At 36.3% G+C, this 26,388-nt stretch overlaps 1 protein-coding gene across 1 annotated transcript in view; it reads left to right on the top strand.

Annotated features, from left to right (window-relative positions):
• GRM8 (glutamate metabotropic receptor 8) overlaps nucleotides 1-26,388 on the top strand; it is a 332,753-nt gene that overhangs the window by 143,721 nt on the left and 162,644 nt on the right. The window contains exons 4-5 of the mRNA XM_065629770.1: nucleotides 250-404; nucleotides 1,580-1,717. Of these exons, the coding sequence (XP_065485842.1) occupies nucleotides 250-404; nucleotides 1,580-1,717 (293 nt within the window). The remainder of the gene's footprint in view (nucleotides 1-249; nucleotides 405-1,579; nucleotides 1,718-26,388) is intronic.

A 26,388-nucleotide genomic window follows, 5' to 3' on the forward strand; every position in this document is an offset into this window, starting at 1 on the left:
AACTGAAGAAACCAATAAGAATTCTAGAAAAATATGGCTAAAGAGGAAACAAATTAACTTGTAAAGTACTGTATCTTGAGTTCAGTACAGCTGTTGGTGAATAAGTTTTAGACTGTGAAAACTGTTGACTAATTGGTTAGTGTGACCTATATTTATCTAGACTTATGCATAGCCAGAATTAATGCTGGGGATTCTTAAGCTCTTTGTAAATGCAGCTTGGTTAATTCATCATTTGTTGTTTATTTGTAGGCGAATACTGGAAGCAGCCAAAAAAGCTAATCAATCTGGACATTTCCTCTGGATTGGCTCAGACAGTTGGGGGTCAAAAATTTCACCAGTTCAGCAGCAGGAGGAGATCGCGGAAGGAGCAGTAACTATTCTGCCCAAAAGAACATCAATAGATGGTAGGAATGCACGTGGCACAAACGCCTCATTTTGTGACAATGTCAAAAACCCTAGCTTTCTTAAAAACAAAACTAAACAACAAAACATGTAGTCCTTGATTACACGGAAATCAGGGAAAACTTTCCAACTAAGAGACTTGAGTTGGTCTGAACCAATATTAATTTAATAGCTCTGTTGAGATGAGGATATGCTAAGTCTGCAACTAGGCAATCCTCTAACTGCCTAATAACTAGAACTTGTGTGCTGGAGAACTTAACCATAGCCTGATGGTTCTTTGCGACAAAAACGGAGAGTATTAGATGGGTGATAATGAGTCAGCTCATTCTCCTGGGAAGAGAACAATCTAGGCTCTGCTTTCCTCTCCTAAATTTACTTTAAGAAGGCAGTGTTTTAGCAAAGTTTCTGACTTGGTAGATGAAGTGGAAGTTGTTGGTTTGAATGACTGTATTCCCAGGAGGGCACTGGACATAGTAACATCTCTTACTGTCTGGGTAAGTGCTCTAAGCTGGTAAACAGTTAGGAAAACTGGGCACTATTGATGCTACTTGGAGAATTTAGCCACATGGAAACATTTGTAAAGAGCTTAATCCAGATGGTATGTGTTAGTCATGATTTCATTATGGCTGCTGGGTTGTAGGGCAAAGGCTGATATAGAATCTGATGAGGTTTAAACAGGAATCTTTAGTTTCTCAATTAGGGTTATAAAACATACAAACAGAATCAGAAGTTTGGGTGCCCTGGAAGCCCTCTGGTTCAACAGAGATGCACCTGATGATTTTAGGTGGCCTTGAAATGAAATTTATTTGGGTCACAGTCTTTGACTAAGTAGTGATTCTAGTTTGTCTAATTTCTTGTAGATATCCAATTGTTTATTTTGATCATCAGTGTATCAAAAATTAAGTTATTTCCCTAACAGAATTCTTCTGGAGCTTTAGAAACTCTTTAATTTATGAAGGTATTTTAAAAAATTCTTGTTCTACAGCAAATATGGGATAATAACAAATGCACTGTTTTTTAAATCCTTGTCTCCTACTGCACTCATAAAATGTTATAGTAGTTTGCACCTAAAGCTTCTTCTCATTCTGATATTTACACAAAATCTCTTCTTATCTTGAAATGAGTATTTTTATGCTGTATTATATTTTAATTCTTTTTTTACTTCTCTTAAATGTAGGATTTGATAGATATTTTCGGAGCCGAACACTTGCTAACAATAGAAGAAATGTATGGTTTGCAGAATTTTGGGAAGAGAACTTTGGATGCAAGTTAGGATCACATGGAAAAAGAAACAGCAATATCAAGAAATGCACAGGTAACTGTGAAAGTAAAATGTTACCTGTAAGTTGTTTATTGGAGTGCAGGAAAGGAACTGTTTTCTTTTCCTCACTCTTCTTGCTCCTTTGAATTTTCCAATACAAATTATTGTGTTGTAATAAAAGTGTGACATTTTTTCTCAAACACGAAGGAAAAATTAAGGGGGAATGTTTGAGAAAGTTAGTAGTTAATTTTCACAAATCCAATTATGGTGCAGATTTTATTAAAGGCCTGTGGCTGTGGTTCAATTGCATTTATGTTTTCAATGACCTTCTCTCTCACCCCATCTATAGCTGTCAATATGATTTTTTTTTAGTGAACGGGTGCATCATAGTGATTCTTATATTGTTATCCCTGAAGTATATAGACAAAATTAAATTTCTGTTTAAACTATTGAGGTCTTGATGATAGGTCAGGTCATGAACTCCTTATTTAGTTTAAAAACTGTGTTTGAAGATGGAGTAAAAAAATCAAATCAATATGTCCTTATTACTTGTCTAGGATTCTATATCGTACTATAAAGCTGAAAGTCTCTGTGAAGTTTGAGCAAAAACTCTGTGTAACTGGCACTAGTGTTATCACAGCTGCTTGCTCAGGCATCATACCCATATACAATTGTCACAACAGCTACTGTAGTGGTTGCATCAATAGCTCTGAGTTTCATGTCACCTATGAGATGTTGCTATGAGATGTTGACTTTTTGCTGTTCCTTGCAGAGTTTACTACAAGATTGTCACCTTTAGTCTTCTGTGACTATAGTAGACTGTGTTACTTTTTGTATAGAGAGTTTTTGCCTAATGTCAGAGCTCCCAGTGTGATTTGCTTAATTACCATCATCACCCCAGTGGTACTGGTGGTGACCACTATCTCTGTGACTAGTGGCAGCAGTAATACTCAATCTTCTGTATAAATAAGTCACCCATGTGCTTTGTTTTCCCTGGCAGTGTTTTCTGTCACCAAATATTATTTTTGCACATGGAGCATAAATATTTTTGTTCTCTTGCTTTACCAGGATTTCTGGCTGCCTGGCGACACTTATGCAGCCTTTGTTATGGGGGTGCCTTTCCAAACTTTCTGCTAACTAAAGCTGCAGACATGCTGTGCAGTCTCCAAGCACGTGCATTGTTATTCCTGCACTTCCTATACCATCAGATTTATTGTATGTGTACTGTGCCATTGATTCAAAGACTTACTGCACTGGGCTTTGCAATGTACAGATATATCTCACACAGAAATATGAGAGCCATGTGTGCACTCTCTCTTTTCAACAACAATACCTTGTCTTCTACATTTTACCACATACTCCACAAAAAAAAACCCCAAAAACCCCAAAAAAACCCAGTGAGCTAAATAATAGCTCACTGCTCTAATCCTTTCCTCCTTGGTCTTGATTCGTATAACAGTAAGTTATGTTACCCATGTCTGGGAAGGGATTATTTTGTTTTTACTATTTTAAGTGAAAAATAGATGTTTTTTTTGAGTTCTTCAGGTGGAATGAGTGGTGTATATGCTGTAGTTTGGGAAGCTCTAAATGTTACCACAGATGGTTGTATGACTTGTCTCAGCCTCATCACATCTGTCAAATTGAATTACCAAGTGAAAAGTAGTGTATAAAATGCATAGGCTGTATCTTGATAGATTCAAAGTAATTTGTGATTTGAAATGGTTATCTGTCTGTTGCATCAAACAAAATTATAATATGCTCTCTCTGCCTGAAAACAGAAAGAAAACATATTTTCTGCACCCAGAAAGTAAACACCGTAGCAAGGGATGAGAATAAGATGTGGGCAGTCTCTTATGAAGGTTGCACATGCATTTTCACCTGTGGAGGAAAATCCATGAATTCTTCTGAAAGAAAGGGTGTTTACAAGTGAAAGGACCTTTGACTAAAACAGCTTTTCCATGGCTTAATACCATGGAAAAGACACTTGGACAGCATAGAATCATGGAATGCCCTGAGCTGGAAGGGACCCACAAGGATCATTGAGTCCAAGTCCTGTGCCTGCATATGACAACCCCAAAATTCACACCATGTGTCTGAGAGCATTGTCCAATCACATCTTGAATACTAGCAGGCTTGGGGCCATGACTACCTCCCTGGGGAGCCTGTTCCAGATGATTCATCATGATCCCTATGTTTAGCTAACTCAAATGTAAGGGACTGGATGACAAAAATAACCAGAATGTGTTCCTTTTAAGTAAACTGAATCAAGAGATGAAGGTGGAAGTTCAATATGAACCTCCTGTGATTTAAGGAGAAATTCCAGCTGGAAAATGCGGGAATGACCTCCTCCCGTCTAGACCTAGAGAATCACAAATGGCATCTTGACCTACTCTAGTTCAATTGTCACGGCCTCCTGTGCACAGAAGAGAGGCAGCAATGAAATCCTAGCTGGTTCTTCATACCACAGCCCTCAAAGTGCACAAGTTGGTATACTGTGATCTTCTATGTCTGCTAATGGTTAAAGAGAAGAATATCCCACCCACGATTTTATCTTTCCCTTAAAAATCCAAAGACTTTATTTCATCACCGAGTCTGCTCTGAAATAGTGGTGGTAGATGAAAACAATGAATGAACCCTTGAATTTCAATAAGGTTATAGGAGCTGTTAGATGTAATTGTTTATAGCTTTAATATTAAAGACTTTGATCCTTGGCCTGTCCCAGTTGGGTTTTCTCTGAAATTTTACGTGTACTTTCTCAGTTGTAAATTTCAGCTCAGTTCTGAAAAGGAATGTATTCCCAGCTCTAGTTCAGGACTTGAAGACTGAACTTAAACCCACCACTTATCCTAACTTCCCCATATTATATCTGAGCACTGCATATAACGAAATGCTCTGTCTTTTGCCCACCAGCCCATTTGTATATCATGTCAATAGCCAGTGACAGACAGAAAGAAGTCCAAATGCTTGAGATACAGCTGTAATCTGAAAATCTCCCTCTCCAAAGATATTAAAAGGCAAATTGGTAGATACAGAGTTTTCTCAGGCATGAGATGTGCTTTGTTAGGCATTCCCGTTTATCTCAGTTGTGAGATACTTCAATCTTTTTCTCATATGATATTTGTAATTCCCAACAACAACAAAATTGATATCCCTGCTCTCTATTTAGTTATCTGTTCATAGCTTTACATTTCTACTATCTGTGGTTGGGATGCTACCAATCTAATCCAATTTCTAACTTCTTTCTTCCTGTGAAGATACTAGAAAATACTTCATAGCAAAAAACATTTTTCTTTTTTCCTTTCCACATAAAATCAACCGTCTTCTTAGCACTGAAAGGCCTGAAAAGGATTTCCTCTCCTTGTTCAAGGTTAAGAATTACAAAAAAAAGATACGCCTTCTTACCTCCCGTTCTTTACATTACTGATTATTATAGTCTAGTGTTGTAATGGTTTAAATAGTTTATTTCAAGAAAACTACTGTTTTAAAATACTGTATATTTGTGGTTGCTGTTGCTTCTTACCCTTAAAAGAAATTGTGCTTTGGAGATACATCAAATAATAAGTTTCTTTTGAGTTTGCCTGGTTGTTTGCTTTTTGATTTTTGCCAGTTTATAGAAAGCAATGATTCACCTAACCTTTGAAAAAGTAATTGCTTTGCCACTATTGATTTGCAACTAGGTCTATGTGTTTCTGGTCTGAATGTGAGTGTACATTGATCAAATCATCAAGATGAAAATAGTTCACTGAAAAATATTAGAGACTTTTTGTTCCAACCTGTCTGGAATAAAAAAAAAATAAATTGGGCCATTAACTTAGTAAACATGAAACAATAATTCAGTTACTATCCTTAAACTTTTTAATTGGGGAAGAGGAAAGGCATTGTCAGAGGAATCATGTTTGTGTTACAAAAACAAAATAGAAAAGAATGGAGCATGACAAGGACTGAACTGTCTGTACAGGTTTCAGGCAGCCTCACTTCACATATTTATTCACGGTGCAGGTTTTCTATGTTCAATAAAAGGATCTTTAATGAGACATGGATCTTTCCGGGATCGTCAATAGCCTTTTTTAGCACTAGAATCTCTTTGTGGGAATGAGGAGCGAGGAGATGTGAAGCTTTTCACTCATTCGTGTGTCACAGCAGAAAAATGTCAAGACAGAGACAGCATTCATCCTTTGATTACCTACATTCTTCAAGAAGAAGGGCTTGCACCATGTTTGCAGGAGATGACAGAGACAGTATGCCTCTTGCTCTACTTTAAATTTGACATCCTGGAGAATTTTCCGATACCACCAGCTTCCCACCTGAGTCAACTGGTGAGCCCAGTTTTTGGTAACTGAAGGTTTAGCATTACTTAGAAACATTGTGGACTGACTAGATTTATTCCTGATGTTGTGTTGTTAACTCTAGCTCCTGCTGTCAACCTATTAGTTGTCAGATCTACCTTAAGGTAGGTCTCGTGACCTTGTGTCTCTTAAGAAATGTACAAAAGTATGAATACAAATATTTGAAAATTAAACAAAGATATCCCAAAGTACACTTTTAACAATTGCATTGAATTGTGGGGCTGACAATCTGCACCATCACTCTTTCAGAAGACCATAACATAGTGATAGAAAAAGGAAGTAGCATTAATAATGAAGAGTTCAGAGACAAGGGTAAGAATTAAATGAAATGTGCTCAGATTTGCTTCCATTAACCTCACAGAATGTTAATATTTGATTTCATTCTAACAAAAAATTCTGAAGAAGTCTTCTTTATGTATATATGTGCATACACATGTAGATATTTGTTTGGGTTTGCATGCATAAGCAGAGAGAAATCTAAAATGAAGTAAAGTTGATTCCTGTATCATGTTTTAATGGGTACAATGATAGCCTTAAATTCAAATCTGACATAAGAAGATACAATTCCATTGAGATTTGTTCTGGATTTTCTCCATAGCATCCCTTCAAGGCATGCATTTATCAGAGTACTTAAAGTCTTTGAACAGCAAAATGTGGCCATTTAATAAAACCTCAACAAAAACTTTAATCAAAAAACTCCTTCATGCACATCCCTACAGAAGTAGTCTCTTGCCCTATTTTGTATGGTTAGCATTTTAACTACTCTGTAAACCTAATCAGCCTTTAACTGCCTATAATGACTGACTGCACTGCTAAAAATAAAGATGGAAGAATTTTCAAAAGCATATAGAGACCTATGTAAATTAGTCTAATTTCAATTTGCTCTATCAAACTGAACTATTTATTTGACCGAAAAAAAATGCAGTGTAGTATAACAGACATCATGCACACCTAAGAACTTTACAAAAACATTATTTAATTGTTTTGAATAACCTATTTGAAAATACAATTGCACCTAAAAATATTAATAGAAAGAAGTAGATTTACTCATCTGTGTATGCAGTCACATTCTGAAAAATTTATAGAACAAATTGAAAAGTTCCGTAGTAGAATATGAAGCTTGCAGGGGTATAGTGCATTGCTATTTAGTTTGAGTAATGGTTCAAGTACCACAAACACTCGAAAAGTAGTTTAAAGTTTTTAAAAAATCAACATAGGTGTGGTTAAGATGCATGGTGAGTGGTAACACAATTCCCAAAAGACAGTAAGGCTGGAGAGGGACTGTTTATGAGCACAGAGAAAGAGCTTCATGCTCTCCCTCTTTGTGTGACTTGTGTGTTGTGACCAGTATGTTTAAGCATAAGAGGCAGAAGGGGAAATTCTTATTGTTTCTCTTCTTGATTCCCATTTAAAAAGTAGCTTACAAACAAAATGCAGAAGGATTTTTTACTTTTTATTTATATTTATAAAATATCTACTGCTGTTTTGTGTAACTACAGTAATTCTATGTAAAAACCATAGTAGTCAGATTTGCAGCATGATAAGCAGGAGCCAAGTTGACTGTTGAATCTTTGCTGCCCAACACACCAATTGGTCAGAAAAGACTTTGAGGACTATTTGCCACAGTCTGAACTATTTCTTACTCTGTTTTAGACATTATCTCAGAACTATGAAAATTGTGTGTTACAGGTAGCTGCACTGCCGTGGTCCCATGCTGCCTGTAAGGTAACATTAAATCAAACTCCACCATGTGTCATTAAATAATACATGAAGACAGAGAGCATTTACTTTTGGTTTTAGGACAATAGATCATGTCCCAGGTGGCACCAAGATCTCTTTCAATAACCTAAATGAATTTTATTTTCTTTATTGTGGAATACCATAGACCATAAATTCACAATTTTTGCAGATTTTTTCTGGTTCTCAATTTCAGAATCCTGGGTAGTCAATTCCAAAGAAAAAAGTTGATGTCTGAGAATGGTGAGTGACATTCTGCCAAAATTAACAAGACTGAAATATGGACTTTCTCATGCTATACATCAGGTCAGAATATTTAGACCAAATTCTCTCCTGATGTTGGAGAACTGGCAGGCATGAACCTGTTGTCTCTGTGCTTTCAGTGTCTGACAGACTGACAAGCGATAGAAGACCATAGCTTAAGGTATATTTGATCAAAATACACACAGTCAGTTGTCTTACAAAGAGCCAGTTTTGGCTTTTATTCCAGAAACTACAGAAGATTCATATTGGATAGTATTTCATTCCAGCAACTGCTAATGTGAATAAGTATTACTCAATATGCCTGAGAGCTGTCAAATCAGGGGACCTAATGTGCACTGTCCATTCACTGACTAGATTTCTTCATTTCACTTGCTGTCATCCATTTTGCTATTTCACCAGTTGTTTTCAAATCTCTTATAATATCTATAATATATACAATAGAATATCACTTCTCAATCATGTTGTCAAAGCTTTGATTCATAGATATATCATGTAAAAAAGCTTCTTATTCTAATATGAATAAATTGTAGATATCCTCCATAAAGGTTGTTATTTTTCTATATTTTTTATTCACAAATATGAATTCAAGTCTGTATTCTATCAGGAAATTTATCAATTTTAGATTTATAATGTTTTATGAAGTCATGTGTCATATTCCACTGTGCAACCATTTAAATAGAGCATCTTGCCATTTTAGATTTGATATACTTGCTGTAAAGTTGGAATCTTTTTAATATACATATCTATGTGCACACATGTGGATGCATTTTCTAGTAAATTATGAATCCAGAAATTCTTATTCCAGCTCAGAGCCTCTGCAAGAATGGCATATCCTAGTGAGTGAATTGTTGCTTTAAGTACAATTTTTTGTGAACTCTGGAACTGCGCCTTCTCAAATGTAGCCTCGGAAAACATGTAACCAATATTACTTGTGATATAACTTAGATGTCATACATATAAGAATGTCATCTGTACACAATCCTGGTTCCTGGGAGACAATGGTAAATTACTCTGTCATTTCCATTACCAGCCCAACCACTTTGGGTGGATGCTAGTAGAACAGGAAAGTCTATAGACGAAGTGTTGCATGCTGTTCTTGATCAATTTTTCTCTTCTGGTCTACCACAAACTGACCTTTGCTGTGAACAGGAAGACATGTTCTGTATAAGCCTGGGTCCTAGATATCCTTCTTCAAATAGAGAAGACGTTTGTCATTTTCCCTTCTGAGCAAGTTTTTGTAATCCTGCCTTGTGTGAGGACTCGAAGAACTGGTTTAGTTTTGTATATACACCATCTGTGCCATTATTCAAGCATTTCAGGTTACAGTGCTTAAACATTTCATAAGTGTGAACATTTGGTGTGCATACTTGCTACCTGACTAGATGCTTCATTAGAATACAAGTAGTACAATAAAAAATAGTTTAAGTCTTCAAAAAGGACCATTACCTGGATAGTTTTCAATGTCCTTGGGTGTGGTCAGACAGGCTGATCTGCTCTTTGTAACCACATAGGAGCTAGCTCATTCTTCAGACCTCTTGTTCACTGTCCAACCACTCTAGTTCTGTGAACTAATCTGGTTAAGAACTTTGGAGGTGAAATTTCATTACCTAGATCAGCAGCAGGCATGCTAATTTGTTTGAAAATGTTCTTCCATATTCACAAGTAGTACATGGTGGGAGATACCAGTCAGGCAGAGAAAAAGTGGCTTTTATGAACCACTTTCTTCCCCAGGCAGCCCAGGTGTCCTGAGATCATGTCTGTTATCAAGCAGTGCACCTCTGCAGAAAGCAGCAGTTGATGAGCATCTGAGGTCCTCACTGTAGGCATTTCAAGAAATTTTACTTCAGGTTAGTATGGTCCCTTTTGTTGGAGGGCCATAGCAGTTCTCCCAGCATTAGTATTACAATTTGGTTTCCTCTGAAAGGTGCTGGGATTGTGTGCAGTGAGACTGCTTTACCATGTGAAGGTTGCTTAAGTCAGGAAATTGTTTCAAAAGCACGTTCCTTACCTGAATATAACATGACTGTAGCTGCACTCAAAGGATTGAGTAAGTAGAGCCGAAGAAAGGTGGACCACCTTAATTTAACGTTTCCAGAGTCTGTATGGTGAGGAAAATTGGCTGCTCACGGCACTGATCCCTCTGAGTAAGTCAGAAGGATATAGAGCCCTCTGCGTGTTCAGTTCCTGTGAAGAAGCAGGATTTGACTGCGCTTGGCCCTTATTTGTGGAAGACTGTTAACTACAAACAAAATTTGCATTATTCCACTGATTAGCTATTCTGAGGGGGGAAGAGTGTATTTAATACACAGCTCAATATATATAAGGTATTTTTAATGCTATTGGAGTATGCAATGGTTTAAGACATATATTTTAATTTACCAGTATGTAGTTTCTCAGTAGATGAAAAAATAAAAAGTTGCTTGTTGTCCTGTTTTATAACTGCATAAAAATGTCATCTCGTGCATATACTGGAATACAGAGTGACTTACATCATAAACTGTTGATACAGAAATTCCCACAAAATAACCTTTTCTCTGTTAATTAATATTTGATGTACAGGATATCAACAAGTTAAAAAAATATAAGCACAAGGGAAAATAACATGATAAAACAAAGGAAATTATTTAATCTTTCTGTTATGATCTTTCTACTGTTTAATTCTGTTTGTTATTAAAAAAAATCAACTTATTCTGATGTTAGATACCACCAATACCTCAAGGAAAGCTATGTTTTTAATAATTATATTAATTTTATAATATAATTAGTATAGGTAAAACAAGTTGTTTCACAATTTCATGAAACAGCAATGAAAATACTTAGTGTGGACTACTTTTAGATTGTAAATATTTTTAATGTATTGAAAAATTATTCACCTGTGAAATGCTCCCAATTTATAAGTAATTGCTCACCTTTTGTGGAAGGGAGTTCAGATTGGTCATCTGTAAACAGATGTAGATGCTTTTTAATCTACCGAGTAGAACTTTATTACAGAAATAAACCCAGCAAAATCAATGGGGCATACATAATAGTCTGTAGAACAAATCAGTGTAGAAAAGGAGGTCATAATTTGGCTTTTAATGGATAAGTGTATCCACTAAATGTACCAATTATAGTTAAATATTTCCAGAATATTATTTGTATCCAACATTTGAGACAGGTGCTTTTGTATGGAGAGTTCTTATGAAAGGTCAGGTATAAGCACAAGTGTCCTCAATTTGTGTTAAAATCTGTGTACAGGGGAGGAGAGACATATATGTGACATTGAACTTACACTGGTTTAACTGCATGACTGGGCATAATGATTTTGACCCAAATTTTAGCTCTGGACTAGTGCACGTTCAGGGTTTGCAGGATTGCCCTTGGGAGCTCATGAGACAGGATTTATTTAATTCTTTAACTTCTGGCAGGCCACCTCCACATGTCTTAGTAAGCTTCTTAGACTGGTATGACTTACCCTGTGAGGATGCCCATCTCTCTTTATGGACTGCAAATAGACCTAGGTGACTAATTTGGATGAGGTACCTCACTTTCAGATTGCTCAAGTCAACTAAAATGAATCCCATTCCATGGTTGTATGGATCACCACCTTCTCAACAAAAAAATCTGCCTTCCCAGTTCATATAAGATCATGATGAGAACTGTAATATTTGCTTATGTTAATTATGACTGTATAATTTACATGTTTAGAGGTAATTTAGCATCCTTACAGGTACTTTCACAGGTAGAAATGAAAGGGAAGGTAACACATGGCAGTCCTCTGTACCTAGGTTGTCAGCAAATATTTCTCAGATCTGAATATGTAACTCTTTACCTACTGATAATACCACAGATTTTCAGGATGCAATACACTGTTGAATTACACAAAATAATTTAAAGAGACTTGTAGACAAAGGTTAATATTTCAGGTTTATATTTAGGCTTTGTTTTAAAATGAAATATTTAGTTATTCTGGTCAAGAACCTTTCTTTTATTCTGTGATGAGATAATCCCAGGAGACAGACAAATTAAGGCTTTAAAATCTTTGATGAATCTGCATTATGCACATGATCTGTCATTGAGACAAAAGAAGCTGGTATTGTGATCTCACATGCTACATACACTGTGGAAAATAAGTTATTTTCAATTTATTAAAGTGATATTGTAGAATAAGGTGTGCTTCTATTAGTGGCATCTTCAGCTGCATCAGTAAACAATGGGTGATTAATGCTGTGGAGTTTTTCTACAGTATTTTCAGCAATTAGTGAAGTTTTGGTAGCCAAGTATCATCCTGGTTGATTTGTTACTGCCTTAGATAAAATTCAAGATAGTGAAGTGATAGGTCCATGCATTACATACATTCCACCTGACCGCTTGAAACAATGAGACCCAAATACCTTCAAAAGCTCTTCAGTCATGAGGCAGGTGGTGTTCTGAGGCTGTGGTCTCCCATGCTGTTCAGGTTTCCCTTGGTTTCCATTTGTTCTCTACTTTTCCATGTGCTATGAACTTATGAACTATTTGGGCCAGAGATTGCATTTTTTAGGGTTTTTTTTCTTTTTTTTAACAGTGTTTTCCTGTCCTATTCTTTCAAGCAAATGAAGAAAAATGAGTTGGCTTTTGCACATGTCATAGACCTATTCAGAGGAGTCCAGTGGATTTTAATTGCCACATAAGCGCTGTTTGGCTTAGAAAATAAGGGTGTTTTTTCACTCTCAGTGTTCAGCTCTGACTGTTGGTAGACTTTTTCCTGACCCATACCCTTGAAAGAGCAGTTCTTTAGAGACTCACAGATAGATCAACAATTATTCTCTCATCTTGAAATGAACAAATCGTTTCCAGCACCAGAAGCTCTTCAAGGTAACATTTTAAATTGTCTCTTCCTGTGACTTTTGAAACGACAGAAAAGAAGAAACGGATTCATTTTATTCCTTTTAAATTTTGAAAAAGAGCCTGAGACTCTAAAAGTGGCAGTTTCAGGAACATTCTAAAGTGGTGGCTTGGAGAGTGATAGAATAAATTCCACAATCTACTGAACCTTCCTGCAAGTTATATTACATAAAAAATCTGAAAATATAAAAAGTAGTCCATGTGTATGGATTGCTGGAATAATTGATTTTTCTTTTTTTTTTTTTTTTGGACAGAAATGTTAGCATCTGACAAAAAACTACAGTAGAGAAAGGCAATTTGCAAAATTGAATAATATGATTATGAGACAAAAAGTCTGTCGTGTTCTGCATCCTACTTAAAAGTATGTAACTTTCCTCAAATTCTAGATAAAAACTATCCAGAAAGAAATATGTACAGACCAAAAATTAGCCATTGACTTTATAATAAATAATTCCAAATAAATAATAAACGGAAGATTACAAATGTCTTTCACAGAACTTGGGAAGAGAAAAGGAGGTTAATTTTTTTGTATGAATTGCTATTTTTTTTTTACTGAAAGACAGAGGAAACACATTCAGGGATTTAATTCCTGGAACTCATTGCTTTTATTTATTAATTAGACTGAATATACACCATTATAACTATTTTTTTTGCAAAATTAGGGTAGAAATTTAATAGGAAAAATCTTGCTCATGAACTTTTGATACCTCTCCACTGGATTTTAGGTGAAATTTGTAGTTGCAGCAGTATTTTAAAACGGAGAGAGGAAAAAAAGGTGAATCAATTTGCTGTATTAGATTGTACAGGTCTTCATGTCAGATAACAGAACTGGATGTGTGTATGTAAAGGTCTTTTACATTTGCAGTTGCTGTGTCCAGTGGGATAGTGTGGAATGTAAAGATTGGTACCTGGCAGCCTTGAGGAAAAAGGGCAAATGAACCTGTATATTACACTGTAGCTTCTGCACTTCTTTTCAGCAGAACTACCTATGGCCTGAATATCAGCTTTCACGGTAAAACTTTCCCAGCACTCGCTATGAAACATTGTTCCTTCACACAGCCTCTGATTGACCCACATCTTTGCAAGCTGCAGTATGAGACTTTCAGGTCTGTGTTAAGATTTGGGTTTCATTTTGGGTGAGTATTAAGGTCACTTTCTATTTTATGTGAGCTGTTTTCACTAATTCCTCTGTGAAATTATTTTTCATGTAATTTATGATGACAATAAAGCAAACAGGGTTAGGAACATGAGAACAAAGATTTTACAACTTAGTTGAACAGAAATAAAATACAAAGGATATATAATGGCCAAATCTTCAATGCTGTCCCTGGGTGTTGCTTTATTGACATAAAGAAGTATGAGAGGATATGCACCCCCCCCCCCGCCCCGCCCCGAATGAGAGTAATAACTTGTTTTTTTTGTGTGGAAATCACAGAGAGGTCAGTAATCAAAGGCTGAGTAGGATAAGAAAAGCTTTAAAGGAATCATCAGAAGGGAAGCTACATTGCTTTTCACATTGCTTTTCACTTCAGAAGACAAGAGTTTTAGATCTTAAAAGCAGGATGAAAATAAGCAGAGCTTTATAGACAGGTTTCACAGAACCTTGAAATAGAGACAAGAAGTTTGAATAACCTATGAAAAAGGGAACCAACCAAGAATTTGGCCTCAGCTATACTAAATTCTAAAATTCTTTACTATTGATGAAAGGAAAATTGTATGTGGGAGGGAACTACAGTGTGTATTACTCCTTGAAATCTCTTTTGGTCTGGTGTTACATGGTTGTGTTTTCCAGAGTTTATTCTTTTTGTTTTTCTCATTTTAGCATCAAACACTCTGAAACAAGAAATTAAAATTCTTGCAACCTCTTTCACTGTGATATTGAATCATGTTGGCTTTTGCTTTTAGAACCTTTAAGATCAGGACTATATGTTTACTTTCAGTTATACCTGCAAAATTTTTTAAAAAGTGTGCTTTAAGAATTTGGGTGGTGTTTTTACCTTTTTATAGTGTTCCTTTTTTTAAAAAAAAAGAACGAACCAAAAATCAGCATTCCTATATTCATTTATTCCTTTTTTTTTTTTTTAAGAGGTGTATCTGAGCATGTTCTGAGTTCAATTCTGTGGCACTTGTTGATAAGGTTAAATTTTAATTTGTTGCATCATCTGTTCTTTAATATATAGTGTTAATTCTGCACCTGGTTTGATATAATTTGTAATTCCTAGGCAGTTGGTTCATGATGTTCAAGTCCTTAGTAACTCTGTTCATTTTGCTATAGCTCAATATGTTATTTCTTTTACTGGTTTTGGCTTCCCAAAGCTTTGTTTCCCAAAGTCCTCCTTTTTAAATAGAATTTTGAATGCTGGTTTAAATTGGTTCTTATTTGAGGGTGAAAAACTTAATTACATTATGATCAAGCATTTCAGGTATGGTTATGCTTTCAAACAATATGCTGTGCAATATTTAGAAATACAGCTCAAATACAGCAGGGCAGGCTGTATAGGGCCCACTTGGGCATCTGTGCAGAACTGCAATGAATTCAGTAGCATTTCACAGCTGAAAGTACTTAAGAATGATTATGGCAACATGTAACATGTCTTAAATACATTTTCTACCCATGAAAAAATATTCCTTAGCCAGTTCCACAAAGAAATAGTAATTTTCAGTGCTTGTACTTTGCTTTCTTATGATACCTCCCTAGAGAATAGGTGCTTATTTGAAAAACTGCATTATTAATACTTTTCATTGGTCATATTTTCTGTTCTTTGTATGTGATTCATTTTCTGATCAAAGGTTGATTATATAATCCTATTCCTTGGCTTTCAACATCCATACAGATATAATCTCTGAGGTGTTCCATTTTTAAATAGTACTACAGTGTGTATATGTCTTGGTATGCATTTATTCTCCTATTTAAAAATCTCCTTTCACTCTACTTTAATTCCAGTGTCATCCCTATCTATATGCAAGTCCATAGAGGATGCTTTTGGAGCAAAATACTTTGCCTTTCCCATGCTCTGCTCCTCCCTATAATCTTTGTGTTACTGATCTTCAATTCAGCATAGACACTCTAAGCAGGAGGTGGAGAATGGCCAAGGGAGTTATTAAGTCAGAGCAGGCTGCATGGAGAAAGGGGAGCTGAAGTTTTGAGAGGTGAGACTTGGGGCTGGACCTCTTGGTCTTGACATGCATTGTCAGGCCACAGGGGAACTGTTCCCAGTCCCCTCTCCCTCCTTCCTAATCTCAGATAATATATTTGAACTGTTCCAGGAAGCAGAGCATTTCCAACAACTACTGTTATACATTCAGGACCAGTTTTGGAAAGTGGGAAAAAAATACAATAAGGGTCAAAACCTTTATTCTTAATTTATTATTCAGGAAATCCTCTTGAGAAGCGGAATGGCAAAGAAGATCAATCTTCTATTTCAAAAAGGATTTTGACATTTGGAATTGAAATTAAACCAGATCATTTTAAAATTCAAAGCAAAAGAGAATTAAACCTTAGTCCACTTCAATGAAAATACTATAGTATGTTATCTAACATAAAAATCAAATGCATGTAACCAAAAGTTTCAAACTGGTTCAGTTCTAAAATGTAACAATCATATTTTCAACTTAGTGTTAATTTTCTGTGTTGTTTTTCCTAGAAGCCAAAATCTTGGTAGGATTTTTAGAAAGTACTTTTTGTTGTGTTGGAAATATTAATACATTGCCTAGTGAAATGTAACTCTGTAACAAGAGTGTCCCCATAAGTCTATATTTTAAGATGAGAAAAAATGTATGATCTGGGACCCAGAAAAAATAATTTTTATCAAAGCAGTATGTAATAATTTATTGTATACAGAACATATGTGAACAGCTGCTCATTAAAATGTTTATCTAGCACATAGTTGATGGAGACAGTAATGACAGTGTGTAGAAATGACATGCTGATTATGAGGAGGCACACAGATAAAAATGTTGACGTGTCTAGTAATTTTCCATGTCTCCAGACAATGGATTTATCTTTCTATGGGGCTATTTTTCAGAAGAAATATCTTAGTTATACATTGGATCTCTTCACTGAAATCAAAGATGTGACTGTAGAAGTAGCATGTCAGGCGGGAGCTGGGTATACTCACCACTTGACATTTATATATTTCCTGAAACTCTGCTATCTCAATAACTACACGAGGTTGAAGCTCTCTGAAGAATGCAAATCTGATGTGCTTATAGAACTTTTTTATTTTAAACTTATTTCCAAAACCTGCAGCATTCGTCTCTCCTCTCCTCCCCTCTTTCCTCCCCTCTCCTCCTTCCTCTTCTCTTTCCTCTTCTCTTCTCCTCTCCTCCTTCCTCTCCTCTCCTCTTTCTCCTTTCTCTTCTCCTGACCTATGACTCCCTGAAAAAAAGACAGAAACTTTAACAAGCTACTGCATGTGTATCACAGGGACATATAGCTCAGCTTTTTTTAAAGACTGAGTTTTGGCAGTATCATGACAGTCGAAATGAAGTAGATCTGGTTCATGACAAGTTATAGTTCAAGAAAGTTGTGGTTTTCTTTGTTTGTTTTTAATTCAAAGTCCATTGATAGTTGTGGAAATCTTATCTTTAACACACACTTTTCTTCCTCAGAAGATTCCTTAATGGTCTTCCTTATTTCTGGGGACTACTGCATTGTTCTGAATTAGAAAAACCAAGTCCCTCTTACTTACAGATAAAGTTTTCTTGGCCAGGTGTTAAAGCAGCTCTCTCTTTCCTCTTTAGTATTAATGCTGTACAACAGACAAATTCTTAGTTATTCTTGAACCACCCAGGGTAAGTGGATGTAGATTTCATCACAGATGTGAAATTATGTGATCTGGCAGGCTCTGGTAGCAGGAAAGCATCTAGCAACTGTGAAGGCTGAACAGTCTTCAAGGCTCCAAGCAAAGTCTTCAGTCAGACCAGTGGATATTTTGCTTTTTGTGAGGCCACGTGCAAACTTTGAGGTTCCCTGTTTCAAAAGTGTGCATTGTATCCATACACAGCTGTTTCACAGCCACTTCTGTTACTGATAATTTAGATAAAGAAATTTCCCCACAATTTGAAACTGATTGCTAATTCAAATATTGACAGATTAGTAAATATTTTAGGGTGTGATTTTGATTCTTAATGTGATTGCTTGTGAATAGAACTATGCTATACAAACCTAGGTCCCTTGTCCATTCATACCTGTCAAAAAGAGAGAGACAAAAAAGGAAAAGAAATGTTATTTCTATCCTGCCCCAAATCAGGTATTGCCTTCTTGCTTGATTGCTTATTTGTTGCATGCAGTGGTTTATTAATTGTAACTTCCCTGTCAGTAGATTTCTGCTACTCCATAAAAAGCATTTACACCTGTAGGTGTTCTCTGGTCTATCTTCTTCCACTTCATTTGGGCTATGTCACTTATGCAAACTAAGCTTAACAAGGTAATTTTCAGATGAATTTCATCTTTTAAAGGTTAAATATTTTAATTAGAATTCGATTGTGCAGAAACCTAGAGGACTTGCATGGAGGTAGCAGCCTGAGTTTGGTGAGGTTGTGTGTCACACCGCATGCTTCCTAGAGTTGTGCTGTGGTCTTTTCTGCTTTGAGGAATAGATCTCTCCCTGATTTTCCCTTGATTGCAGCGTGTTGCTCCATACTACAGCAAATAATTCTAATCGCAAGGAAAGGTGATAATGTTTCAAAGTTGGCTTTGGTAGACTGTTAAAAAAGACATTCAGAGAACACAGGATATGCAACTCTGGAAGAATTTTAAAGCTCCTAGAAGTCTGGCTCCGTGGGACTCAAAGATATGTATATGACAAAAATGCAGATAATTCCGACAATGAAGGAGGGACTCCAAACAATGGCTGTGGCTGGTGCCTGAAGCAGAAAATGTGAATTTATCTCAGCTGTAAAATACAGAGTGGATGGACCCTGGAACAGATGGAAAGAATTATAGCATTATATGCATTTCACTATAAGGAAGGGAGAAAGGAAAGAATTTTGTTTTTATATTGCCTTCTTATTTAATGGTTTTATTTCTCTGTTATTAGCTTCTTTTCTTCACCTTCTGCTCTCACCATAATCCATTCCTCCTCCTTCTCATTTAATGTGATCTGTAAAGTTTATTGAACTATGTCAAATCACCCTGTTGAAACAACTTCTGTATTAGCCCATGCTTGTTCAGTCTTAGAGTATAATAATTAGGTACATTCAGGTAGGCTTGAAAAGGAACGAATAGCATGAGTTTTCACTGCAGATATTCAGTGTGACAGTCCTATGAGTCTGAATTGTTTTGACTGTTCTTGCTTACAGATGCCGGTAGCCTTTTTTGTGGCAACAGATCCCTAGTTGAGACTCATTCTCCTTTACAGCTTGAACGCGTGACTTGTTTCCATTAGCACTGTCAGGGTCTTTAAAATCGACTTGCAATTTTGTTTCACCTACACAGCGACTCAATGGTAAAATGCATTAAAAAAAAGTTTAGAAATAATAATGGTGTTTACCCTTGGATTTAGCAGACTTTGAGGATGTACCTTAATAGTGTCACAGAACTGGTGCAGGGTCACACAGGAGTAGATTTATTTCTTATGCTTTGCTAAATTTCCTGTGGAATTCTGAGTGCATTAGGATCCATGGTAACCATGCCTGCTGCAGCGTGGTATTACTTTGCTGTTGATAATGCAAGTCCATCTAATTAGCACCAAATGTCAGGGTACTAAGAGGAGCAGGTGGCACCATTTGTATCTGAAGTAAATACAAACACAGTATTTATGTGCAAAAGCAGGCAAAATAAAGCCTTTTGTAAAGTCTGTTACAGATGGTTTGTGTGATGAATAAGATCAGAGAGAGAAAAGATAATTGTAAATTGTGATCCATGAATGGAATGGACAATATCAACTCCAGGTTGAACCAAATTCTTTTGACGGTAAATATTTTGGGCTTAACACCTTAAAGAGATAAGATGTGTTACCTTTAGAATAGGAACTATAATGCTTGGTATCTGGAAAATATATGGTTCATCCTGGGTTGATTTTAAAATTTGTTAGGAATGGTGACACTTGTGAATAACAAGAAGATGGAGAATTTTAATAACCTTGATTTTCATGAAATATTAGGGACTGTGAGCCAGACCTCCTAAGCAGTGTCTTTAGTTGGACTTTAAGGATCTAAATCTCTGAGTGATTCAATATGTACATAACAATGGTGTGAATGGGTCTCAAGTGAAAGGAAACTGCTAGCCATCTGCCAGAAGTGAGCGGAATCACTCTGCCTAGATGCCTTTGTTTCTTATAAACACAGACAAATACCTCTAAAAATCTAACAAAAATCATTGTCCAGAAGTGCTCTACACAGCTGTCAAACAAGAAATACATGTTCAGATTGGATGCAACTTACAAGTCCCGGTAAAACCATAAACGTAATCCATCTTTATGGAACAAACTGTTGCAAGGACAGAGACCAGGGACAGGATTGCAGATGCAGGTCTATCTCATTTTCTGGGGAAAAAAAATACTGTTTCTCACTTGTTACGTGTCAATTTGTGTCAGGAACAAACTGGGTCAGGATACTGTGACCTCTTGTGCCTCATACCTGCTCCTGTCATAGACATCTGCCTATCCAGGATGGGAACACCCTGGTGCAGCCAGCTACAGCACAAAGCTAAACTGGTGCTTGGACACTGGAGCTTTATAGCTCCATGAAAGTTAGAAGGTAAACAGCTAAATGGTATGAGAGCCTTTATGTGGGACATCTCCACTTGTGCAAATTTCATCTATGATGACTACATTGGCAGTGTCTGGACCGCAAACACAAAGCTTCATTTCCATGCTATATCAGTTTTCTTAATCTTCTCATATATAAATATTCACTAAAATGATATATACCCTCTATATTAAAATTTTAAGCTTTTTCTGAATTTGCTCAGTTAATCTGGCAACTGATAAATAAATAAGATTTACAATTCCATCTATAACATGAAAACACTGTGCTTTTTTCCATTATTACAATTTAATTAAAAATATGTGCTATCAGCACGTTATTAAATGGGGTTTTTTATTATTCCCTTCCTTTTATAAATGAAATATTAATTCATCTTTTTGGCTTTTTTTTATTTTTTAAAGGCATTTTGATTTTGAGAAAGGGAGACTGTAACAAATATTTTTAATGTATTTTGTGAAAAACCCAGAGCTGCAACATATAGTAGCGGATTTTAAGGAGGAATAACTTTAAGAGGGTGAACTTTTAAGGAGAGATAATTAAGTAAAATTAGTATCTAGCAGGTCTGGAAGTACAGAACATATTGTACAATGAAAAAATAAATAAATCTCCAGATGAATAGAATACTCAAGCATATCCAAAAAAGATTAGGAGACTAGGGTAACTAATAAGGAAAGAATACAAAAAAGCAACCTTTCCAAAAATAATAACATACTTCTCTTTACTTTCATATAGGTGCACAAAAAAGCCAAGCAGTTTGAGGGGAAAAAATGTAACTGGGCTTAAAAAAACAAAGTAAAGCTATTTTTTAATGATTAAAGTTCTCATCATAAAACAAATATTTAAATTCAAAGCAATTTTAAAAAGCCATCAACTCCTTAAAATAATATGCAGCAAAATAGCTTTCAGCACAAAATATCCCTTGCTTTAAGAGGAAAATACATACAACTAATTTTTTGCATCAGCCTTGCACATTCCAATAGTGTCTATGTCTTCCTCACTTTGTTTGCAGGATAGCCACCAGTAATAGATGACTTGTTCTTGAACTGCTCTGGAGCATTTAGGAGAGACAGAGGTGTTGTAGGTCACGGTCTTTTTTTGCTTTCTTTTTGCTACTACGGAAAAGCATAAACTGCAGTTTGTTTAAATTTCTCATGGCATCTCCAGTGTGTTGATATAAGCAATGCTTCAAGTGACAACTCCTATCTCTCCCAGTACCTTCCTAGGTTTCTGAGTCAAGAGAAACCCTGCTTCTTCGGGAGTGAAGACACCAGTGACTGAAAGCAACTTACCTCATTGCAAGAGAGCATTTCCTGGTGCTTGCAAAACATTGCCCTTCTATTTGCACCAGGTAAATGAGATTATCACGTCCTTGCAAAGAGGAGCTTCTGTTCCTACTGGGCTCCAACACTGAGGCTACCTGAAATTATTCTCCTGCAACAGCAGAGTGTTGATCAAATAATTTGAACCATGTCCTTCTTCTCTCAGAGAAACAGTGATTTCCAACCTGTTTTGGCCTGCAGTGTCCTCAGAAACTTAAAAAAGAATAGGTGATTGCTCTTTGGACAAGAATGCTACTGTAGTCAGTCTTAATGTGGCTCTCCCCTTCCTCCACCCCTGAATAAGTCAATGACATGTTGATTTTCCAAATAAGTGAGATAGCTTCTCATGCACCTGTGTGCTAATTGCACACAGGCCAGATCTGTCACTGGAAATAACTGTGATAAGTGGCACCTGTTTTACCAATTATCACTCACTTTATTTTATACGTACATGCACCAATTGAGAAAAATAAGAAATACAGCTGAGCAGCAGGCAGGGTGCTACAGTACTGGTATCGTGGTACCAGCAGGAAAGTGGGGAAATTACTCTTTCCTTGGGGACAGCTGAGCATGGTTATGGGGGAGAGGATTCTGATATGTGAGCTAGGACAGATGAGGAGTCATAAATGCCACGAGCGGGGATGCTGCAGTACAAATGCAGACTGGGAGATTTCTGAGGGAAGGATGGCGCTGGCAGAAAATCTGCAGAGGGTCTTGCAGAAACATCCTCACAGGAAAGGGGATCTTGATGGAGATTCTGAGCAGATGATAGTGAATTTCTTGGAGTCCAGGAAGCTGCTAAAAATGGTTGTCTTAGAAAACAAGAATAGGAGGACCTACTCTGTGAGGTATGTGAATAAGGGGAAGATTTGTTTCCAAATGCTTTCATTTTACTCTCTCTCATCATATCACACTTAACTGGACATGTAAAAATCTCTTTTTTTACTGTGGGTTTTAATAAATCATTGATGCTGCAAGCCATTTTAGTGTCTTCAGTCTGGTCAGTTTTAAGGGAAGAGTACAGAGGTTCCAGCTTCAGAGTTATGGCCAGCTGAGAGCCTGTCACAATAATTTTTCAATCACTCTCTATCCTGTCCTGTTCACTTGCACAAGGGCAAAAAGCAATGGCTTTGCAGAACCTATTAGACTCTTCTGCACTGCTTTAGTGCACTGCCTAAAGAAATAAAGGAACTCTTTATGACTCTCAGTATTTATTTGGGTTTTACTGTGCAGAAATATAACCATCAGGCTTTTATATGGATAGGAATAAACTTAACTGTGTGCAAAGTCACATAAAGAGATCTTAGCAGGAATGCAGAAATGTTTAGAGATTCTCATTGATATATCCATGTTCTTTGAATTAGATGAATGCAGACTGTGAATCCTGAAAATGACTAAACTGTAAAAGATAATGGCCACCTTTTAGTGCTGGAGGAAATCACTGACCTGTCATCCCTGTGAAAAACCTAAAAATGTGGTTTAGATCACAGGACGATCAAAAGTTATGATATTCAAAATTAAATTACTTTAGAATAGGAAAAAAACTCCACCTTATAAACTCCTGAAACCTCGGTTCAAGACCTAAAATGTTCACAAAATTTGAGGATGAGAAGAAAATGTTGGGTCCCAAATCTGTTATTTGTGCTGCTAGCATTTCATGTACAGACCCTTTGAAGATGTCACAGTGAATTCAAATATATGAATCTAATAACAGGCATGTCACTTGGTCCTACCATGCTGAAAGTGATCCTTCTTGCAGAGGAGTCTGAAACAGGCAGTATGTTCAAACTTATGTAGTAGATAGCTAAACTTAAAGTTGTTTACAAAAAGGACGCAGAAACCTCATCCACAGCACAAGTGAGAGAAATGTGGATTTTTGTCAAATCAGCTTTTTTGTAATCCATCTCCAGAAGTAAGGATGAGAGAAATTGAGATTAGAACTCTCTCTGCTTAATATACGCAGTTAGCAATACTGAAATATTAAGTGCCTAGCCAATTAGTCTTATTTAAAGAAATGCTAAAGTTCTTTATTTTTTTTTAATGGCAAGACTTTCGCATTTAAAGTTCGTGTGAATTTAACTTAGGTATGTAAACTTAACAAGCAGTTGTTACACTTGAGATTCTGACATTAACCACTACCTTTTCGCTGCAAAAAGTAGCTTAGATGCTACTTGTAGGAGAATTGGTTCATGTAAGCTGAAGGCAACAGTTAGGTACTCGATGTAGACTGAGGAGATTCCAACAGGCCTTGTTCCTCACAACTATTTTTTTATATAAATCTTGACTGCTGGTTCTGCTGATAAATAAACCAAGAGGGTTGAAAGACAAAGAAGGGAGAGTATCTGTTACAGAAGATGATTTGCTTGGAGAAGTGTCTGTTCTGAGCAGACCTGGGCTGAAGGCAACAGATGTAGCTTTTTCAGTAAGACACTGAAGTTGTACAGTAGTCAAGGAAGGAGTTTAGCTCAGGAAAGCAGAATTTCAGGAGCAGGTGATAGAATTGTTCCCAAACTCTCATCATTGAGAAGGATTCATCAGTTAATAACTAGGGGAAAAACTGAGTCAGCTGACTGTGAAGTCCTGAGAATATTTAAATATTTCATATTTACAAATTTTAAAATGTGGTTTCCTATTCTTAATCAAGTATTTTGCATTTTCCTTTGCTAAATGAAAGCTTAGCCATAACTACTTATAGAAATGAGCTTTAACACTAAGCGCTTTCCTTCTCAAGGAACAGCACAAGTTTCAGAGCACAGCAGCATGCAGGCTTGATCTAGACATGGCTTCTGACATGTCTGAGGAGCTGGGGATTATCTTCTCGCACAGCTGAAGGAGCCAGCTGGAAGTCTAATGATGCCGATGGAGAGGAGTTGCCAATATAAACACCACACACAAGAATACAATTTCTGACCCAGGGAGTAAATCACAGACATCATACATTTCTTTCAATAATTTGATACCTGTGTCATCCCTGTCATGTCACATATAGATGGTGATCAGACTTCAAAGGAACTGAGGTAGACAGGGTGACTGGAAGCAATAGATGCATTTAATACTTAAGGAGCTACTGACAAACACTTTGTACCTCTCTTCTGGAAGAAAACTGGAAAAGTTTTAAAGAACCTGTGGATTTTAGGGTAGGTTTTGTATCTTCTAATTAGGCCAAGAAAATATTAATTTTAAAATCCGTGAATAAAAAGTGGGAGTGTAGAGGGGAGAGAAATCTCAAAAGAAACAAATAATAATAGGAAATGAAAAAAAAAATTACTTGTATTAAGCTTGTTCAACTGAAAGAACAGGAGAAAAACAGAAAACTGTCTTAAGTTTTTCAAGAAAGTACCTAAGATAGGAATCCAGTTGATAAGGTGTTGCAGAAGGTGAATCAAATATCAGATGGATTAAAGACTGAAGCAGGCAAAGCAAACAATAATTAAAGAATATTTGTAACATAACATATAGAATGTGGATTAGAATAGTGATTATTTCATTAGCGTATGTATTGGTATGAGAATTTTACCATAAAGGTGTTCAGGTTAATAAGCACTCTTTCACTTTCATCTATTTTCTGCACATTATAACTGTTTTTCATATGGACATGGCATGCAATATTTACATAGGATGACTTGAAAAAGTGCCACAGCATAATACCAGTCATTTGTGCTGAGATTTTTTTCTTATTCTGTCTCCAGAATATTATGTTCCTATTCTGTTATTAAGTTCTGTTATTATGTTCTTATTCTGTTTTACTAACGTTAGTTCTTTTTGGAACTGTGTGTCTAAAGGGCAGGTGAAGTCGTAAATTTCAAACACTTTTTATCTGCTTAGAGGTTGCTGTAATCTTCCACATTCCATTAGCAATAGCCTTCATGGTCCCTTTTCTTGAAGATAGTATGGCTACCTATGCAGCTTTGCAAGTGCAGCCCTGTGTATCTTTTATTTTCTGCAGTACTGCTTGAAAGATGGAAATGTCAAATGGGATGACAGCTAATGAACTGAGTGCTCAATAGTTTAGCAACAAATTTGAAATAATTGTCTTTGGTAGAATGAGATAGTTTGCCTTTTCTGATAGAAGAGTTGGCACTAGTCAGAATGGCAATTTGCACTGGAAGGAACAAACCTAACCTTCGTGTTGCAAAGTGCTCTGTGGAAAAAAAAAAACACCCAGCTCCATTGTGGATGAAATCATGTGGAGGACTGCTGCTTGTTTCTGCAACTTTGGTCCTGTTGAGGAGCTAAAGAGGTCTGTTCTTCAGCTGTTGTGCATTACTACTGACAACTGAATTTGTTGTTTCGTAAGGATTTAAACATGTGCTTGTCATCTTAATACTGTGAGGAATCCTTCATAGCTTATTAAAGCTTGGGTGGAAAACCTGTTCTGTCTCAGGTGAGCAGGAAAATAGGATTTTGGTGGAATGCTGGGCACTTACGTCTGAAGAAGTAAACACAGCATTGTGAGTGAGTGGTGTGAGATGCTTGTTAGAGT

Source organism: Caloenas nicobarica, chromosome 1 (assembly GCF_036013445.1).
Source record: "Caloenas nicobarica isolate bCalNic1 chromosome 1, bCalNic1.hap1, whole genome shotgun sequence".
Taxonomy (NCBI): domain Eukaryota; kingdom Metazoa; phylum Chordata; class Aves; order Columbiformes; family Columbidae; genus Caloenas; species Caloenas nicobarica.